This window comes from Corvus hawaiiensis, chromosome 3 (genome assembly GCF_020740725.1).
Source record: "Corvus hawaiiensis isolate bCorHaw1 chromosome 3, bCorHaw1.pri.cur, whole genome shotgun sequence".
In the NCBI taxonomy this organism is placed as follows: Eukaryota; Metazoa; Chordata; class Aves; order Passeriformes; family Corvidae; genus Corvus; species Corvus hawaiiensis.
In genome coordinates this window covers 27,741,524-27,755,247 of record NC_063215.1, presented here as the reverse complement: position 1 = coordinate 27,755,247, position 13,724 = coordinate 27,741,524, and the positions used below count along the sequence as shown (strand labels likewise).

Sequence of the window (13,724 nt, the reverse complement as noted above, 5' to 3'; positions counted from 1 at the left end):
CTCAAAGCCATAACCAGGATCACCTGCAAAGAATCTTGTTCTCTTCTCTAAATATGTAATCATTCAATCAAAGCTAAAAAGATAACCCCATTCTATTACTCTAACCCCATTCTATTACTCAGTGGCAATTACAGAGCAAGCTCAGCAAGTTTGGTCTGCTCTGTCTTTGGTCTTTGTTTGACCAACAGCGTCACCTAACTAAAGAAACCATCTAAATCCTGCAGTCTGGATTCAGGCCAAGAGATAAACATGAGACTGCTTTATTGGTACTGATATAGTTCTGCCTATCAATAGGTAGGCAACAAACATCTATTGTCATACTCCTTCTATTTGTCATATATCAGTACTGCTGACTGAGACACTTGGAACAAGACATGGACGTGGTGAAGCAAGTCCACAGGAGGCCACAAAAATGACTGGAGGGCTGGAGCACCCGTCGTTTGAAGAAAGGCTGGGAGAGTTGGGGTTGTTTGGCCTGGAGAATAGGGGGACACCTCATTGCAGCCTTTTAATACTTAGAAGGGGCTTATAAGAAAAACATGAATAGACTTTTTAGTATGGCCTGTAGCGACACAGAGAAGGGTAATGGTTTTAAACTAGAATCAGACTGGATGTAAGGAAGAACTTTTTTATAATGAGGGTGGTGAAACACTGGAAGAGGTTGCCCAGAGAGGACGTAGATATCACACCCCTGGAAACCTTCAAGGTCGGATTGGACAGGGCTCTGAGCAACCTGGTCTAGTTGAACATGTCCCTGCTTATTGCAGAGAGGCTGGACTATATGACCTTTAGAGGCACCTTGCAAACCACATCATTCTATGATTCTATGCTACTATTCTCCCCAAGACATGTAGTTGTAATTCAACTTACCAAACTTGCATTTTCTGGATGGATGTGTCTATCTATGTGTTTTCCTATAGGCATGCACTTGAACTGTTTAAAGGACATACAATCAATTGCTACCAGCATCCACCACATACAGTCAGGTATCAGGTAACTCACCATAAAAAGAGCTTAGTATTAATAAAAAGCTTAGTTCTTGATGAATGATGTGCAGTATAAACCCTAAAGCTGAGCAAAACATATTGATGAGTAACCTTTTTGGATCAGGCCTGTAAAAACCCTCAACAAAAACTAACACCCGTGCAGCAATAAGAAAAAGAGCAGGAAACAAACCCACACTCAAAATCTACTGAAGCAGGAAAAAAACCCAAATTTTTTTTTTTGGCTTGATAGGTTGCTTTTTCATTGCCTTAACAATATAATCTTTGATTTACAGTTTTCCATGATGTAATACCACCTAATTTAGTGAAGGTGAGAATTTAGTCTGTTAGTAAAATATATATTATATAAGGAAATTATCAAGATTTTCAGAAACAGTTCATAACACTTAACTAAAAAAAAATTAAACATTGATATAATCATGTAACTGCATTAATCTACAACACTTCTCAGTAATGAGCCTAAAAATTGTATTTTTTAAACTTCCAGTCAAATAAAGAACACTACTACGAACAGAGTATATTTTTGTCTCTTGCATCAAATTCAGTGTAATTATTCCAAATATTCATAAATATTAATAATTTTAGGGATTGGATCATCCTTTTTTTTATCTTCTAAACTTCTGAGATTATTTATATTTAAAACTTCGCTCTAAATTGTTTTCAAATCAGGTATTTCGAACAGTAAAAAAAGAATTTTATTATCATTCCAGGGTCTTGAAGCCAACCAAAGCAAAGCACCCAGAATTCGGAATCAGCTCAGTACCAGAAGGCCTAGCACTAACAGAATAACCCTGGCATCAGAGCAGTAATTTGTCCAACTCTCCTGCTCCTACTGCTAATCCAGAAATACAGTATTTTTTTAAGCCAACCAGAGACTTCAGTGATCAAGCACAGTATCTAAACAAATCTTGACTTTCATTGGGAATAATTGAGAGACAAAGCCTAAGCTATTTCTGATCCACATAAGGAACCTTCCTCTACTGTTCCACTACAAAACTAAAAAGACCTGCTCGTGCTTACAAAGGGCAGCAAGGCAACAGAGATCCCAGTTTATTATTTCTACATTATGAAAAAGGGTTGGTACTCAAGTTAAACTGTATTTTAAATTGTAATCTTAAAAAATTGTAAGATTTACCTGTAGAACAAGGCATCTGGAAATTGGGGTCATTGCTATCCAAAACAGGCAAACAGAACTGGGCACTTGCAGATCCTAGCATAGGATCCTTATCGCTGAGCATGTTCTTCAGCGAATCCTCTAAGACATTTTGACTTGCACTAAAATCCTCACAGACTTCATTCTCCAGGTTGGATTCTAGAAATAGGGCATCATCTAAGTGTTCAGTAGGAATTAAATGGTTAAATGTATCAACTATATCCATGAAGACTCCTGTGTGTCTTTCAGCCCTATAGAAAGACAAGAAAAATACCATAAGAAAATAAGCTACAAATTGTAAAACACCTAAGACACCAGCAAATTTTTTGGCTGTTGTGCTTTATAAAGAATGCTTAAGGTATTTTAGAATTTTAAGAACTAAAAAATGCTTGTGGCTTAGTAAGGCCCTCTGCATAACTAAAAATCAACTCCCTAATTATTTTTAAAAGAAATTCCATGCTAGGTTAATATAATCTACTCTATCAGCACCTGAGTGCTTCTACACACACTTCTACAGAGTGTGTATAACAAAGGTAACCAAACTCCTTTCTAAAATTTGTTTAAACCTTGACCAACCCAAGGGGGTAGGACACCAGAGGAAGAGGATATCAAGAACAAGTGAACCTGGATAGCTGCACTGTGAGCATGACTCTTCTTTTTAAATGTAAAAATGTGAGGTCAGCTTCCACTAACAAAAGTGGAGCTGAGAAGGTTCCAGAGCCTGCCATACTACTACTACCAATACTACTGAGAAGAACTATATTTCTGTTCAAAGAGCAACCACCAAGGACTTCATATCAAGCTAGTATTTTTAGACAGCAAGGTTTCATTGCTATTATTTTTCACCTATCAGTACAGTCAAAAAGTTACAGAAATTTTATATGAAAATCTGATCTCAATCAAGTACATGAGAATTCTGAGCTGGACCCTTTTGGAAACTTCAGTTTTGAAGAAGTTTAGGTGCCCTTCTAGAAGTCTACCTAACTAATTGTATTCAAAGATGAATTCTTTATTTTCTAGATCTTCTTTCCAATGCAACAGAAGTGCAACTACTGCAGCAGAGACTTAACTAATAAGAATGTATAACTAAACAACAGAATGGAAAAAAAGTCAGCAAAACACTTTGCTTTAGCATATACTCAACGTGGAGAGAGATAACTATAAAAAATATGATCTTACAGGTAAGGAAAAAGGAGCAGTGCTGGACTGCCTGGCTTAATTTGGCATACTGGATAGTCTGAAAGATCAGTTTTGACACAAAAGGCTGTTAAAACTTTTGGAAACAGAAAAAGGACACACATACTTTCCCGCTCCTTCTTTCATCATCCTCCTCCCACATGAGAGTTTTTTTTGTTAGACACATTAACAGAACAATTCTGTTTTAGCAATCAACTGGGAATACCCTAGCCAGATACATATACAGGCTCTGTTACAATTTCAACCCTATTTATTCCATTTATTTTATTTCATTTCACAAATTTACAGAAACTACAGGTTTGACACAAACAATGTTTCATTTTGTTTGAGTGGGGTTTCTTAGGGTTTTTTTGTTTGTGGGGTTTTGGGTTGTTGGGGTTTTATTTTCAAACATGACAGTCTTTCTTCCTTCTCCCATAGGGCAGCTCAGAAGAAAACAATGGTGAGATATGGCACTGTGTCTCTGCAGAGCATGGTATCTTTCCAATTTCTACACACTAACCACAACAAAGCACTCCACTACACAAGGTCCTACTGACCAGACAGCAAGAAGTAAAGTTTGGCCAAATCACATGCATTTAGTAAGCAGGTAATACACTTCAGCAGCAAGTCATAATTTGAAAGCTTCCTCACCAAAAAAATTGACCTGTTTTATCAAGCAATGCAGGGCATCTACGTATACACTAACTAACACCTACAGCAGTCAACATTGTTTCTAAAGCTCCAAATCTGTCAATAAACAAAGAAGCAAACTAATGGAGTAAGTACTATGCTGCACTGTATAATCTGTTTTTATTATTATGCCAAGTAGTTACAACAATCTGATACTACACAGGATAAACTACAAGAGATGCAGTGACTCCAATAAGGAAATAATTACAAATGCCCCAATACAGTACTTTAAAGCACCTTCCTGCAATGACAGGGTTTTTTTCATATTAGCATTACATGAGCACAAGAGTAACAGCCACAGGATAAAATTATGGTGAACCCTGACATTAACAAGTGTCAATGACACTGCAATAGAACATGTTCTACATATTGTGAGAATGCAAGAAATCTTTTGCATCCAACATTAAAAAGTAGCAGAGGCTTTGAAAACATTTACAATAACATACCCCAAGCTTTCTTCTGGATTTGAGAACATTTATATATTTGTTACTCAAATATTGTTGTTCCCAAAGTAGTGATTACCACTTCATTAAAACCAATGTTAAGTAGCAAAACCGGAAAAGAACGTTTTCTCTTGCTACAAAAATCCCTCCTGACAGAAATTAACCTCTGTCTTCAGTGATGTGATGAAGAAAAAAAGATTACCTACAGTTTTGTAAGACTACCATGCAGCCATTCAGAACACTAAAAGCACTGTGAAGTAAATGTGAAAGCAACTATACATGCAGTGGCCACAGCCACCTTCAACGACACCTAAGTAGCTAGTAGAGAAAATTCAAGAGGATTTTTATTGAAAGCTTTATTTCTGGAGCATGAGCCTATGATCAAGTGTAAATTCTATCCAAATTTTGCATCAAAGTCAGCGGGTTTACATAAAAATACTACTACCAGAAAATCTAATCAAAAAGAATTCTTTCTATCATTTTTAAAATGGAAAGTTTATGCCAGCAAAACACATGAAAATAAAATTTTGCTTTACCTAGCATTGTGCGATTCTTTTCATAATTCATACACTACCAAGCTATTTTAGAAAATTATTTCTAACGTTACTAGATTAATTATCATAGAAGTGTAGAATCTGTGGGACTGAGGATGAAAGATACACTTCTTTAGCTAGACAACTGGCTGTTAGAAACAGTTGCTGCAAGAAAAAAAAAAATCTTCCCTTGCACAATGCCTTAAGTGTAAAAATTTTGAATGGTTTACTTTACATTTAAAACACTATGAACATCAGGAAAAATAGCCAGAGGTACAGGTAAAATCACAGTTAAGATTTTCATGCTCACTCATTTCCAAAGACAATTCTAACCCCTGAAAGGAAGAATGTATTACTCCACTGGAACACAGCTGTGTCCTCGAGCCCTAATGGCCAGTGCCTCGGCAACGCTCCCGGCAGATGCGCACATACCAGTTCTACTCCCATCATTCAGTAATTCACAAGTGCTTTCCCACTAGGTAGCTAATCAGAAGCAACAGAATATGAAAAGTATTATGCATGCAGAACCAGTGAGGAGGGCTCATAAATGAGGCAAAGGAGCAAGTCCCAGCCAGGCTCAGTGAAACTTCTCCCACCCACTGGCTCCTGGAGCATCAGGGCACGAACTGAGACTGCAGCACAGCAACATACAGGAGTCTGGGTAAAAGAAGAGCTCACCATCAAGAAAAGCTTAAAGTATAGAGAGCATTCTCCTCAGTTCCCTAAATACCTTTCTCTTACACTTTTGAAACTGATTTGCTTCTATCAGCCCCTCCACTGCAAAAACAGGAGCAACAGTGACAGAAGTAACACTACAATAATTACAAAGTAACTCATCAACCAACACCTGTCATCATTAAGTGATCCAACACTATAAACAACCCTGTTAGAAAGCACTACAATCAAATATGACTTCCAGAATTTCCCCCACATTTTTACGACAAAATTTCGTCATGCTCTCAACACTGTTTTCTTTTACAGTCTGAGTCTTTCAGCTTAAAAAAATAATTTCTTCCATTGTTGAATTAGCTTATTAAGCTATAAATTTATTAAATTTATTGCCTCAAATCCCAACAAATCTGGTATGAAATAAATATGCTATAGGATCTGCCACATCAGATTTTTATCTTTTCCCCATTTACCATATTTTCATCACACCTTTAACAGTTCTAAATGACTTTCTAAAATTAAAAGGTAAATAACCAGAATGATCACTTGCTAAGAAAAGAAACTGAGATCTCAAACAAGCATATCCTTCCAAACTAATCTTAGAATGGAAGGAAGACTAGAAACTGGACAAGAGATGTTGTACACCTTTAAGCTTTTTCATTGCTTAGTTTGTCTGTGAAAGAGGCAAAGAATTACTTCAGTTCCTGTTGTATTATTTGCTTAATCACAGCAGAGAATAATAATTTAGTGGAGATATCCAACTGCATCCGCATGTTTCTATCATCTTATCTAAAATCCACCTCAGGCAGGGGTGATTACAATTTGTATTTACCACCAAGCATCCTGCGTGTTACTTAGCTGACAGACAGTCCGAGCATACTCTTGACTGCCATTTTAAATTAAGTCTCCTTTAAACGTCAGCATGCAAAAGTGTTTCATTTTTCATCTACATATTTGGATATATTCTAGATACATTTGTCTTGATATTTTATTATTTTTCTTTATTTTCCTTTACATACATTTTGTTCTCTCTTCACAGTACTCCCACACCATTTATTTTACTAAGCAAATGTTAGGTTTCACTGTAATTACACTCTTTCCTTCCCTCTCTGCCCAGGGGGTGAATTTAATATATCAGTTTACCTTTTAAACTTGACTTTCATATTTTAGCTTATAAAGTTAGTAACATAAAATAGAAGCTTCTATATGTTTAACGATTGTCAATTTAAAAATAAATCTGGTTTATGAAAGTCCTCAGCAGTTGGACTTCAAAAAAAATAAAACACTTCTACAAAGAAATTTAACCAAAAAAGAATTGCCTGAATTGGGAACAAGGCAAGGCAAAAACCTGAAGGAACCCAACAAAAGAAAAAAAAAAAATCCCAGATGTTGAATAACCTATCTACTTTATTGACCTGCCCGAATAAGTGAGTCTGAAACTGCTGAAGATAGCATAGAAATGCTACAATTCCTTCCATTTCACTGAAGTACCTTTCTGAATAGTGTCTATCGCTTCCAATTCGCTGAATCTGTCTAGTGCTTTTAAAAGCTTTTATACATCTAGTTATTGACTGGATGATGTGGGATGCATTGCAACATTCAAAACACAAGACTTGGTCTCTGGACCTTGTGCTTATGCACACCAAATGACCAACAGCAAGCACTAGTCATAACAACTGTAACAGACTCCATTAAAAATATCCATATTACATTTATTTCTTCAAGTAGTAAACTCTGGTAGGACAGTAAACAAAAGGAACAAGTTATTCGGACGACCAGCACCTTAGATGTCAAAACAAATGGGAAAGGCTGACTCAGCACTATTACAGAAGAATCAGTAAGTAACAATAACTGACAAAAACTTTCCATCATAAGAGGGGAACAGCACCAATTGGCATGCAATTAGCTAATAACACAGACAGCTTAAAAAAAAAAAATCCCTTGCCCACATTGTGCGGCAACTACTGTACCCAAAAGGAGCACTCAAGGTATGAAATGTCTACCTTTGTTCACTGGAACCGTGCTGTCAGACCACCCCCTGGACTCACTGATACCTTGATGAAACCCACCTACCAAACAATATTACTTCAAAGCCCTGATGCACGTTTTACTACCATCCTCCTCCTTCCACCTACACAAACTTTAAGGTTGCAAGTACCTAATTGAAAATTAATGGTAAGTTGCCAGGTGTCCTTGTTGCCACGCTTTAGGCACTAGAAGCTGCGTGCACTATGTGTTCATGGATATTACAGCATCAAAAGCCAGAACTGAGACCCACGTCTTCTGTAGCAAGAGATTTTACACAGTAGAGTTCACAGTACAAACACATCATGGGATTAAAGAGAAAATCAATACCAGATAGTGCATCAGTAGCAGTGGCAGTAAGAAGACATCAACTTCACAACTTTTTGGTGAGTTTACAACTTTCACACCAATGTGCTTTCTCATCTGGTTCTTATTGGCTCAAATCCCATAATCTGGGGCAGTCTTCAAGAACTAAATTAACCGACAAAATATTTTTGACAGAACAAGCAATGTGATTTACGAGCATATGAACTGCCATCTAGCCAGAAAAACTTGTTTTGAACAGTTAAAAGAAGATTTCAGTGTCCTTTCTCAAAAAAAAAAAAAAAAAGCAGATACAACACTTGTATAGAATACAGTTTACTGAGTAGTCTTTAAGCATCATCAAATTTAACCTTCCTCATTCACCTATCTCCCAAAAAAACAGGACACTGGCAAAAACCTGCCTAACAGGAACATGTAGGCAAACAGGTTTATTCGAAACATCAATACTGCTGTAAAGGAGGGCCAGGTACACTGACAAACTTATATGCCAAAACATCAACCCATTAGGTATCCACACACCACCTGTTCCCTTATGTAAATCCCCGACTTATTATTTATTAATTTAATCTCTCATTGAAAATTTAAGATATAGCTTTTAGGGGCACCAAAACAAAGCCTTGCTGAAGACCAAAAAACAGAAAATGTGAATCTGAGCATTTCATTCATTGTTAAGAAGCTCTTCTACACTGTTTTTGTGTTTACCTCATTCTGAAGTCTTCAGACACCAACTGACACAAACCCCTTGCTACTAAAATCTCAACAGACATAACAAATAATAATCACCTCCCAAAATCTAACTAGAATCTAAAGTTATGTGCTGCTCCCCTCACTGACAGAGCAGATCTCTTACTACTTGCTATCACGGTATGTAAGAGAAAAGACAGCTCAAGATACTTGCTTTATTAAACCTTCCCTATTCGAAACACATTCACCCGCCATAACTGTACCTCATTTCAGTGAGCAGAAAGGAAAAATAAATTTCAAACAAGGTATTCACTTAGAAGACAAAGAAATGCAGAAAGAATAGAGAAACATTTTCCTAATCATACAATATCATATTGTATCATCAAAAATCATCTTAACAGTTATGTTTTGAACAGTATAACCTCTCCTCAAAAAAAAATACCTTTCTGACCCTCACTTTATAGCTCACAGAGGCACACAGTGCTGTACTAAAACTTGTGTTATGTTAAAAAACATTTTTACACTGTGAAATGTGGAGTATGCAAATGTAAAATGTGAAATGCAAAGTTTTTAGATTGTGAAACATTCACAATCTGTTTTCCTTTGCTGGACTGTCCCACCAATGAACACTCCTGAATACTGCAAAAATTAGGCATAATCAAAGATCATCCATAATTTTATGAATCTCTCGATCGCTGCATATACCTTGGGAATTTGTAAGCTCACTACCAAGAGACATTTCACTGAAAAGAAAAAGATGAGGACAGATTATATTTCCATTACTACTGCTATTCTCTTGAACTCTTCCACCCTCAGGTTCCTGAATACTTGTTTCAAGTATTTGCAGCTGGAACATAGTATAAAATGCTAAACTGTGTAACAGGTTACACTGATTATCTGTCAGTCACCCGAGAGAATAATTTCATTTGTAATACCTTTCGAATTTGTCAGTGTCTCTCCCATAATCATTCATTTGGAAACACCTATTAGAATTAGGGTTTGTTTGTTGGGATTTTTTTTAGCAAGAGTTAAAAGCTTAATGGCTAAGCCTTGTGAAGTTTTTCATAGAAATACGCCATCCATCATGTAGCAATACTGACACCACTCAGGAGGATATGACAAGCTGTCCGTATTTTTCACTTTTTGCTTCAATAAAATGAACTCTCCCAATTCAGTGAGCTTTATCATTGCTACTTCATAATATTACCTTTCAAAAATATGCCCTTCCTATAAAAAAAGCTTCTAATATAACATGGCTCTCCCCTTAAAGCTTGGATTCAACAATATTTAAATTGACCAGGAAAAATTAATGGAAAAAAATTACAATAACAACTAAAAAAATTCATCAGCTCAACTCTTAGCACAACACAGGTGGTAGAGGTGAGCCTCTTTTTAAGAGAGAGGTTGCAGAAATATGGCAGGTGAGAATTATTAGAGTTTCTGTTTTCCTCAAAGCACCTTATCACTGTGTTGAATTACCTCAGCTAACTGTGTTGAATTAACTCTACCCAACATGGTTTGTAGTTAGGTACCCCTTCAGTTTGCAAATGTAAAATGCACATAAAAACTGAATGACTGAGTAACAGGCACCAACAGCTGAAAAAGATGTAGGTGTTCAGAACTCCATAATTATATGCATAATCTTTAAAGCCAACTATAGAAATTAAAAGCAGAAGGTACTTGGTAAAGCAAAAAGAAGAGTTTCACTGAGGGATACACACTAAGTATAAACACCACTGGAATTATTCTAAGTATAAAAACCCACATTTTCAAGGTCTCCCTTCCATTGTGTCCCAAACCATAACAGATTAATTTATTAAGCAAAACAAACCATGAATTAGTGGTGTTAAAGAGATACCATATGTTTATCATCCTTACATTTAATTCTAAAATATTTCCACTATTTAGCAATGTTAGTGTCCATTTTTATAAAAGCAAATGTATGAAAATTACATCATGAATGAACAACTACGTAAAGGACACCACAACTACAATTTCCATGGTATAGCTCCTGTCAGCCCCCATTCCTATCTTTCCTTACTGGTTTTTACGCTTCACTCTACAGGCTATTTTTACTAACTTAACCTATGCCACAGAGTGCTCTTCACCCAAACGCACCCCGCAAGGCTCTAACAGGTCTCCCTTGTGCACACCATACAGAGTGAGCGCTCGCAATCACACGAACGACGGCTCCTCTAAAGCCTGAGAGCTATTATTTGCATTCCAGTAGCAAGCAATAAGCTCACTGCCTCAGAAAGAGAACCTCATCCCAGACCAGGATGTGGAAATACCACCAGGCCACCGAATCCCACAGCACTGCTGATGACCACATTTTCTCTCGCACTTCCTACAGTGGGTACTATACACAGGAGTTGAACACAGAAATTGCTGGCGATGCAAAGTTTAGGAGACGGGAGGAGGCCACCGGAACAGGTCAGACCAAGAGCAAGAACAGCAGGGTCTAAATTGGTAATTGTTTCTCTGGTTTATATGGGACAACTAGGCATCGGCGGCTCATGGGGAGAGAAGGGACAAAAGTAGAAGGGTCAAAACGCAGCAACTGCAGGGCAGGCAAGGCGATGTGGAAGACCTCACAGCAGCAACACGGCTCCGGCCAAAGAGCCTGCGGCAGCGTCCCGCACGCACACGGCACGGAAGCGGCCGCCACAGGCAGCAAGGCCGGGGCCAGAGCGCCATGCCAGGTGGCCGGGCGAGGAGCCGGGACCGGCCGGCCCAGGGCCCGCAGGTCGCAGCCTCCGCGACAACCGCGCCGGCGCCGCGGGGCCGCGCCCAGGCAGAGCGGGGCGGCCGGGGCTCGGCCGGGGAGCGGCCCCGGGGCCCGCAGCCGGAGCGCAGGTCGCCTGCACCCATGGGCCGGCGGCGGCGCCGCCTCCGCGCACAGCCCGTGCCGCGGCCCCACGGCGGAAGCAGCCGCGTCCCGCCGGGCCGCCCCCCGCCACCCGGCCGGGCCTGGCCAGCACAGGCCGCGGCTCCGCCGCCGCAGGCCCAGCCCAGCCCTGCCCAGCGCAGAGAAGGCTAGGGGAGGCCGCGGAGCGCATCGGGGTCCTCCGGCCCCGCTCCTTCCCTCCCTGCCTGCCCCGCTCGTTGCCGCAGCCCGCGATAACTCACCCGCTCCGCCGCCCAGCGCTGCCCCGCGGCCGCGGGGGAAGGGACGCGGCGGCCGCGCCAAAGGGAGGGAGAGCGGCGCGCGCAGCTCCGCGGGGGCGCGCGCGGGGGCTGCCCCCGCCCAGGTGGTCGCGCCCGGCTCGGCCCGGCTCGGTGGCGGCCGCGTGCCCGCTGCCCCGCCGGTGCGCGCCCCCGCGGCGTCCGGCGCGCCGGGCCCGGCCGCTCACGGCACGGCGCTGTTGGAGGGAGGGGATGGGGGCGGGCGGGGGCGCGCGCGCTGCGCAGGCGCCGGGCGGGAGGGGCCGGGGGCGCGGGGCGGGGCAGAGCCGCGGGACCCCGGGCCGGGCCGGTGCTGAGCTGTGCTGGTGGCCCCGGCCCTGACAGGCTCCGAAGAGGCCCCTTCAGCAGAACCAGCCTTCCTGGCTGAGCCGCGGGTGTCCTGGGCACCCTTGGTGGAGTCGGGGGCCGCAACAGCGAGAGGCGCCCGGTGGCAACTGCGGGCCTGTCCGTGCTGACGGGCCCGGCTGGGCCGGGTCCACGGGAGGGTGGATGGAAGGCCGGCCGGGAGGGTTTTGGCTGGGGACGCACATGGTGTGACCGATGCGTGTGTAGTGATGTGGCCTTTTGTCTTCGGGGAGCAGCTGCCACCCCCGTCCTCGGTGCAGCCCCGTTACACAACCTGCTTGTTAATCTGTCCTGTGCGCCGGCGGCCCCGGGCAGATTCCTTCAGCTCGCGATGTGCCAGGTTCGTCGGTCCTATATATTGAACAGAAAAGTCTCCGCAGTCGGTCGGTCCTGGGCAGACATGTCTCATGCTGCCTTTTGGTGCAGGCGCGTTTTCCTTTATTCTCGTTTCCTCGTAACAGTTTCTCCGTGTGCGCTGCAGGAGCTTTGGCGCACATTCATACAAATTGTCACCTAAGGGGCTGTCACGGTGTGTGTGTGTTGGGACATCAGCATCTGGAGTAATTTGGTCTTCACATAATCAAAGAGCAGGACTGTCTTTCCTGACTCGTGTTGCTGCATTAGCTGAATGCAGCATTCGTTACACTGCTTTGAGTTCTGGTGGCTGGCATAAAGTGCAGTGCAGGCTGGTTCTTGCATATACCAAGTTTAACGCATCCAAAAGAGAAACCGATTTTTAATATTATTTCTAAAAATAAAATTTGGAATTATCTTATGAATTACTATATCAGCACTGCCTTTACGTATTCCTAGTATTTTGTAATGAAATGCAAACATGATGTATGGACAAAAAAAGATGAGGAAGTTAAAATGGATTGTGTTTCCTTTAATTTCTTTTTTTCAATTCTGTTTTGAGTCTGTGAGATTGTATTCTCTAGGGCCTTCTGTGGTGCCATGAAGGCTGAAATACATTAAATACTTCTCCTGCTACCATCACACTAAGAAAGGAAGCATTAAACTGAAGGCATGGTAACACAGCAGTATTTACAGGCACTACACAAGGTAGTTGCAACAAAACAGTTTTGAAGTGGAGGACAGTTTTTAACCTACTCAACATTGCTTTTTCTCCCTGCCCTTCCAAAGTTACAATTATGCACGTTACCACAAGTTGGCTTTCTAGAGTTTTCTACCTGTACTTTCCCAGTTTCAGAAGGTACTCTCTCCTTTCCAAAGCAAGCATCTTTAAAAAAAACCCTGAATTCTTATGATGGCACAGAACTGAGCTACTGGGCTGGCTACACTAATTTCTTCAAAGGCTTTTTAGGCACAGACTTTCAACAAGGTGCTAACCCTCTGAAATACTGTTGACATTATACAAAGAAATGAAATTACTTTCTGACGCAAAATTCAGTTAAACACAATTTACATTGCTCAGATTTTCCAGCATTCAGCCCTTTTGATTTCATTACTTTTGACACAAGCAGCAGGG

At 41.1% G+C, this 13,724-nt stretch overlaps 1 protein-coding gene across 4 annotated transcripts in view; it reads right to left on the bottom strand.

The window, feature by feature from the left end:
- The window catches only part of PHF3 (PHD finger protein 3), a 49,666-nt gene extending 37,727 nt beyond the window's left edge, over positions 1-11,939 (bottom strand). Inside the window, exons 1-2 of one of the 4 annotated variants that reach the window (XM_048297576.1) lie at positions 11,834-11,939; positions 2,140-2,408 (exon numbers count right to left, since the gene is read on the bottom strand). In XM_048297576.1, the coding sequence (XP_048153533.1) occupies positions 2,140-2,383 (244 nt within the window). In that variant the 5' untranslated portion in view covers positions 2,384-2,408; positions 11,834-11,939. Of the gene's footprint in view, positions 1-2,139; positions 2,409-11,833 lie in introns of those variants that run through there. The other 3 variants (XM_048297578.1, XM_048297577.1, XM_048297579.1) reach the window with 3 other exon arrangements.
- Between the last annotated feature and the right edge of the window lie 1,785 nt (positions 11,940-13,724).